Genomic DNA, 7,316 nt, shown 5'->3' on the forward strand with positions numbered 1-7,316 from the left:
TTGAAAATCTTTCACCCATTTACTCACTAGTCATTTATCCATTCATTCATCAAACAACAATGGAACACCTACTAAGGACTCCAAAAAACAGAGATCTAGTAGGAGGAAATATAAATTATCATACATCTTACTGAATACCACAAAAGAATAAACAATATTCTGTAGGTGTCTAGAAGAATGGGAATTTTCTTCCTCTGATTATACAGTGTCTCATAAAGCTGCTTGCTTATACTCACAGAAGTTCCAGAAGGTAATAAAATGCCTCATGGGAGTTTGCATGAGTTTTTAGCCCAGGAATAATTGAGTTCAAATCTCTGCTTTTTCACTTACTAGTTGTGTGACCCTGAAAAAGGATTTTCAAAATGAGTCAATAAAACATGTTAAAAGTGATGTTTACCTTATCCACTGATATAAAAAATAAATAACATAATGTTTGTGACAATATTCTCTCAGCACTTGGCTCAGAGTAGACATTTATTGAATTAACACAGGTAGAGTGGCTTATTACCAAGAAAAGTGCTGATTAAATCAATAGGAGCTTTTATAGATTTAAATTCTTCAATTGTAAATTCTTCCATCATAAATGTTTATGGATTATTATTTTACATTTTTTCTATTTGGTATTCAGGTCAAAATGAAACTGCTACAGACTTTTAAAGGACTTAATTAATTAGTTAATTTATTTTTTTTGAGACAAGGTCTTACTCTGTAGCCCAGGCTGGAGTGCAGTGGCATAATCACGGTTCACTGCAGCCTCCACTTACCCAGAGCCCTCTGAGTAGCTGGGACCACATACCAGCTGTGTGCCACCACACCCCACACCCAGCTAATTTTTTCCTTTTTGTTTTTAGAGATGGGGATTTCCTCTGTTGCAAGGCTGGTCTTAAGCTGCTGGTCTTAAGAGATCTGCCCTCTTTGGCCTTCCAAACTGCTGAGATTACAGATACGAGTCACCATGCCTGGCAATTAACAGTCTAAAATGAAGTCTACATAAGTCAATCAAATGTATCATTCTAAAGTAGTACTGTCCAACAAATAGTGTGAGCTACGTATATAATTTCAAAAGCAGTTGAAATTAATTTCAATAATCTATTTATTTAACTGAATATATCCAAAATATTTCAATATGTCATCAATATAAAAATTAGCATTGCTTTAGTTTTTTAATTTAAATTTTAATTAAAATAAAATTTAAAAATTCAGTTTCTCATTTTTACCAGCCACATTTCAAGTGCTTAGTAGCCACATGAGGCTAGATAGTGGCTACTGTGTTAGTGCAGAGGTAAAGCATTTCTTTCATAGATCATTTTATTTATTATTATTATTTTGAGATGGAGTCTCTCTCTGTCACCCAGTCTGGAGTGCAGTGGCGCTATCTCAGCTCACTGCAACCTCCACCTCCTGGGTTCAAGTAATTCTCCTGCCTCAGCCTCCTGAGTAGCTGGGACTAGGGGCATGTCGCCATGTCCGGCCAATTTTTTTTTTTGTATTTTAGTAGAGACGGGTTTTTGCCATGTTGCCCAGGCTGGTCGCGAACTCCTAAGCTCAGGCAGTCTGCGCACCTCAGCCTCCCAAAGTGCTGGGATTACAGGTATGAGCCACTGCACCTGGCCTCACAGATCATTTTAATGGCCACTTATGATTTAAAATTATTAGGAAACCAAACTCAAATATCAGATAGGGAGCTTTTATAACAAGATAATACTGTATGTTAACTTCTTTTGGGAAAAGAATAAACTTACTTTTCTTTTCAGGACCTTCTATCCACAATGAGATAGACGCATAGCTTTATTAAGATATGAATTACTAGTTAACGTTTACTTTTAATTTTCAGTTAGCTAGAAGCAGAAAGGTAATAATTTAAATATACTGTATTATTTTGGGAAGAGTTTTGTTCCTGAGAACACTTATAATCAATATGATTACAATATAATCTGTATTTGCAGATTATATTGCAAATGTAAAATTTGGGGCAGAACAGTCATTTTTATTATAAAGAATACATTGATTTCCATAGCAGACAAAACATAATTAAGCTATATAGAGCACTCCTAAAGGATGTATAAGCACATCCAATCTTGGCTTCTGACATGTGTGAGTCAAAAGTGTTTCTTTTTTAAACATTTATTTTGTTTTTTAAGAGATAGCTTGCTATGTTGCCCAGGCTGGATGGGAATTCCTGGTTTCAAGGGATCCTCCCACCTCAGCCCCCCAAGTAACTGGGACAACAGGCATGTGCTACCATGCCTGGCTTAAAATGTTCTCTTTTTACTTGACATTCTCCAATTTTCCTGGCTGCTTTGAGACTTATTGTTAGTTCTTTCATAAAAGTCAAATAATTCATTTTAGAGTACATGATATTATAAAAGTCCAATAAATAAAATGATATTTGTGAAATTCTCTGTGGGGTTTTAGTTGTGTCAGCTCACCACACTCTTTCCTTTGATTATTAACCACTATTAAGCCTCATATACATAAAGCTCCAGTGTTTCACAAAGTGGCTTTTTTATTTCAGGAAACTAAGGTGCTTCTAATACTTACAGAAAAGGTTGTTGACCATCTTGATTTTATTAACATGTGGTTAAACTGCTTTATTCAAATTTATAGGCTGAAAAATGTTTATAGTCTTAGGGACCCTATTTCAGTACATGATTTTTTTAGGGCTGCATTCAATTTTAGGTTGAGCCTGAAGTTCTGGGGAGATTCCAATTGGGCAAATTCATCTGGAGTCCCTTTCAAGGATTCTAGTGGTCTCTACAGTCTACTCCTGGGTAATGTTTCAGGATTCCTAGGGAAGTAGGCATCTATAGGTCCTCTTAGGGCAAATTTATACCTAAGTCAAAAGGCTCAGAGAGGGTCTCTCCCTCAATAACTGGACAAAGTTTATCATTCCTTCTATTCCTAATATGTGCCTCTAGATATTTCTTAGCTGTCCTCATGTTTGGCCTGTAGACAGAAAACTTCTCCTAGTGTGTTGGTACACATGTGACAATTAGTAAAAGACATTTAATCTCTCCTTAGAATTATACTACCATGGAGTTGTATTGTGTACTTGGCCACTCAACAAATGCTTGTAGAATGGATAAATTATATTGTGGTTCACACTCGGGTACACAGTGTCAGGTGCAGTTGAGAAATGTTTTTCTTTAAGCTTCTGAATATACAATAGGAATTTAAATTTTTTGAGCATCCCAGAATATCCATTACAAATTATACAAAATTGGCTGCAAGTAAAGATTATTTCTATCCAATATACCAAAATTACTAACATGTCTGTCTATTTCCCACTTTCCAATTACATAAATTTTCATTTAGGATCATTGTTGCACGATAACCCTCCAAATAACTGTTATGCAAAGGAAGTATGTTAAGTACCACTAAAGTGTAAAGCAGAGTAGAATACATCTGAAGAGTGAGGAAGCACATTTGACTGGAAAAAAAGCTTTAAGGAGGGGAAGGCATATTATCTCAACCATTGTGAGATAATAGTTTAATTTGAAAAATATTTAGTCAGTGATGACTTTAAGCCAGAAATGTGCTATGCACTGAGGATTCAAGGAATCAGCAAAGCACAGTTTCTTGCCATCAATGAGCTTATACAATAATGGAAGAATTTAGGCATGCATGTTTTGTTGAGCAGTGTTTGATGGTAGAGATAGAACAGTAGAAAGACTACTTGAATGAAAATTGTTATGGCATTAAGGCGTGAAGCAAGGGGAATATTAAAAGAACAGAAAGTAATCTCAGCTTAAAGGGAGCAATTTGTGGAGAAGGAGCAACAGGAGATAGAAAGCTAGAAAGATTATTTGATCCAACACAAGTAGTGAAATATTTTAATTAGGAACGTGATGTATATAGATTTTTACTGCAGGCAAAAGTTAAGTGGAAGGAAAAGCAGAAAATCAGATAGGAGTCTGTACATGTATAAAATTTGTGTTAAGAAAAGTGACTAGTAGGAAGTGAAGAGAAAAGGAAGGGACAGATTTAAGTCGAATGACTGACGACTGATTAGATGAAAGTAGAAGGAGGAGTCAAAAATGACTCAGGTTTTGAAACTAAATATGCAGATAGTACTGTAAACAAAAATAGAGATGACAAAGCAGAAAATATGAGTTCTGTTTTAGATGCACTAAATTGGAGATGCCTATAGAACACCCAGGAATAGAGTTCTAACAAGAAATTGAAAATGTAAAATTAGAACTTGAGAGATAAGTATGGTCAAAAGATACAAATATACAAGTTGTTGAGAGTGGTGTGATTTGTTAAACTAAATGCCTCTAAAATGCGTATAAATGATAGAAGGTAGGAGATAAGTTCTGCAAAAAGAGAAAGGACTGCTAACTCAATAAAATTTTGGGGAATCTATGGCTGGTGTATTTTCCAAAGTGAAGATCAGGTTACTACATCTTCTAGCCCCATGCAATTAAGAAAGTGATCTAATATTTAATGAGTCTCTCAGTTTTAGAGTAATTTTTTAACAGCTGATGCTCTGTTTCAACCTATTTAACAAATAAAGACTGTAAGTTTTGATTGGGATCCAGTACAAGAAAAGATTCTCTACTTCATCCAGGCTAGCTACATTGTAAACTATTCTTATACTTGGTTCTTATGACCCTGATTAGATCTATGGTGTTCACGGTATCTGTATCAGAATATGAGACTGTTGGAGCCTGGCGAAAGACCCAATAGGAAAATCAAATAGGATTTCCAGAGTTTAATGATAAAGCTTTACTCCTTTCATGGAATAACTATTTTCTTTCTGAGAAAGAGCTCTTACTTGTTGGACTCTGCTGCCATAAAGCCCACATGATCCCAAGCTGCCCTGCTTTTTATGTGATTGCTTATTCTAGGCCCTGAACTCCTTCAGGACAAGATATTTCAGCTTATTTGTTGGATGACCAAATCTTAGCCAGGTGTTCAGCAATTATTAATCGCTCAAATTATATTGATCAAAAGTCCATTCCCTTGGCCCTATAGTTATTGCTATCAGTCTGTCTGTCTGTCTATCTATCTATCTACTATTTTTGATGGAGAAGTAAAATTGGAAAGAGCACTAATATTTCAACAGCAGAGAAATGGTTGACTAAAGTATGGAATATAGACATAATAGAATGTTATTCCATTATTCAAACCTGTGGTTTTAAACAATGCTGATGACATGGAACCAAACAGGATGTAATTCTAAAATATAATGCATAAAACTGTAAATACAGCAAGCTCACAATTTCATGTACAAATCCACATAATTATGAAGGAAATAAACATGACAAGAATTCCTCTGAGGGTGGGAACAGTTTTTGTTTAGGAATACATATTGAGCCTATTCAAGTAGAAAATAAAACACACAGATTATGGGTTAATAGGAAAATGAAACAGAGTCAGAGTGAAAAGAATGACAAACAGAATGCATTTTATGTCAGATAGTCAGGGAAAGCTTCTCTGACAGGTACGAAGTGAGCAGAAGTTTGATGGAGTATAGAGACATGCCATGCTGGAAAGATTTAGTAAAAAGTGTGATGGAGTAGAGAGATCACCTTGATTAATTCCCAGGTGAGTAGTTAGCCTTAGCCATGGGTGCAGAGCCATGAGTGCAAGCAAGTGGTTCACGATTAAGGCAGGCATCTGGCTGCTTCTGCAGGTAGGTTAACAGGTATTGTGGTGGGAGTTTATAAACATTCTCTTCTAATTGCTCCTGTCTTCTCAATACAATAAGCAAGGTCATCAAATAAGAAAGAGAAAAAGTAAGAGAAGAGGGGGGTATATGAGATCATTGTGTAAGACAGGGGAGAGTAAATAGACATTTAATTTTAAACGTATATAGCTATTAGTTTGTGTGTTTTGGGTGAATTTATAAGTTATCCCTAAGTAAGCATTTTTCTAGTTCATATCACTTTACATCTCTTCCATCCCTTCTTGAACAAAGTGCCAAACTGCCAGAAAATAAAAGTGAAAACTTGCTCAGTTCTAAAACTCCCAAAGTACCTTGTTATAACCAAAATATTCAATTGTTTTTGCTGATGAGGTAATTGAATTTTTCTCTCCACTCAACAGGGTGGTGGTGATTGTCCAGAAATGAGTATCGGAGCTATAAAAATTGCCTTGGAAATTTCTCTTCCTGGTTCTTTCATCTATGTTTTCACTGATGCTCGGTCCAAAGATTACCGGCTCACCCATGAGGTTCTGCAACTTATCCAACAGAAACAGTCACAAGTGAGTAAGAATCAATCCCAACATACTGCATTCTGTCTAAATGCAGTAGGTAAGAGATTGCCTATCTTCTTTGACCATTCCATATGTGGTCAATAACAAAAATTATGACTATCCACATGTATGTTCTCCAATATGTATATGTCATCTAATTTAAACATATTAAACATAGATGTGATATTTATACATAGCATATGAATGCCTTGTTTTTCAGTATGGAGAAGACATGATTGGGGAATAATTAAGGTACTTGTTACCATTTTTTCCTTATAACTGACAAAACATAGGCCTAACCAAAAAAGAGTTATATTCCAATGTTATCTCTGACGTGGAATCATGCCTGAGTCAGAGTTATTCTTTGTATCAGCTATTGCTGCATGACAAACTTTTCAAACACTCAATGGTCTAAAACAATAAGCATTTATTTCTCACATGTTCACAGAGCTCAGTTGATCTAAGCCAGGCTTGCTCACTGGTGTGTCTGGGGAATAGTATAGGTTTTGCTTATCTAAGCTTGACTGTCAGGAGACCTGGCTTTGCCTCATAGTTGTCTTACCCTTAACAAGTTAAGTTAACTTAACGTTAAGTTAGTTTAGGCATGTCCTTCTCATGGCCATGGCAGAAACACTTAAGAGCAAATGGAAATACACATAAGCCCTTTTGGGTCTCAGTCCAGACCTTGTAGAATGTCATTTTTGCTTCATAGTATTGGCCAAAGGAAGTTACATGGACAAGCTTAGATTCAAAGATGACAAAATAAGCTCTACCTCTTTTATAAGAAGAAATTCAGAATCTTTTAACTGAGTGATACAGGGAGGGGTGAGGAATTGAGGCCGTTCTGTGATCTAGCATAGTCATGGTCTCATTTCTACTTCTACAGCTTTTAGCCTACACTTCTGAAATAGAAATCACTATGTTCCTATCTGAGTTCACTATTAAACAGAGTATAAAGTCAATAATTATATATACATACATTTATACACACACACACTCACATATTCTACTTGCCCAGTAATGTGTTAACACAATAGGTACTCGATACGTATTTTTTTTATTTCTGGAAACCCTTTACACTGTTTCTTTTTTTTTTTTTTTTTTTTTTTTTTTTT

At 35.4% G+C, this 7,316-nt stretch overlaps 1 protein-coding gene across 1 annotated transcript in view; it reads left to right on the forward strand.

Annotated features, from left to right (window-relative positions):
* The window catches only part of HMCN1 (hemicentin 1), a 460,634-nt gene that overhangs the window by 126,027 nt on the left and 327,291 nt on the right, over positions 1–7,316 (forward strand). Inside the window, 1 exon segment of the mRNA XM_017848051.1 lies at positions 6,052–6,210. Coding sequence (XP_017703540.1) covers positions 6,052–6,210 — 159 coding nt within the window.

This window comes from Rhinopithecus bieti, unplaced genomic scaffold (assembly GCF_001698545.2).
Source record: "Rhinopithecus bieti isolate Rb0 unplaced genomic scaffold, ASM169854v2 scaffold_27006, whole genome shotgun sequence".
NCBI classification, from domain to species: domain Eukaryota; kingdom Metazoa; phylum Chordata; class Mammalia; order Primates; family Cercopithecidae; genus Rhinopithecus; species Rhinopithecus bieti.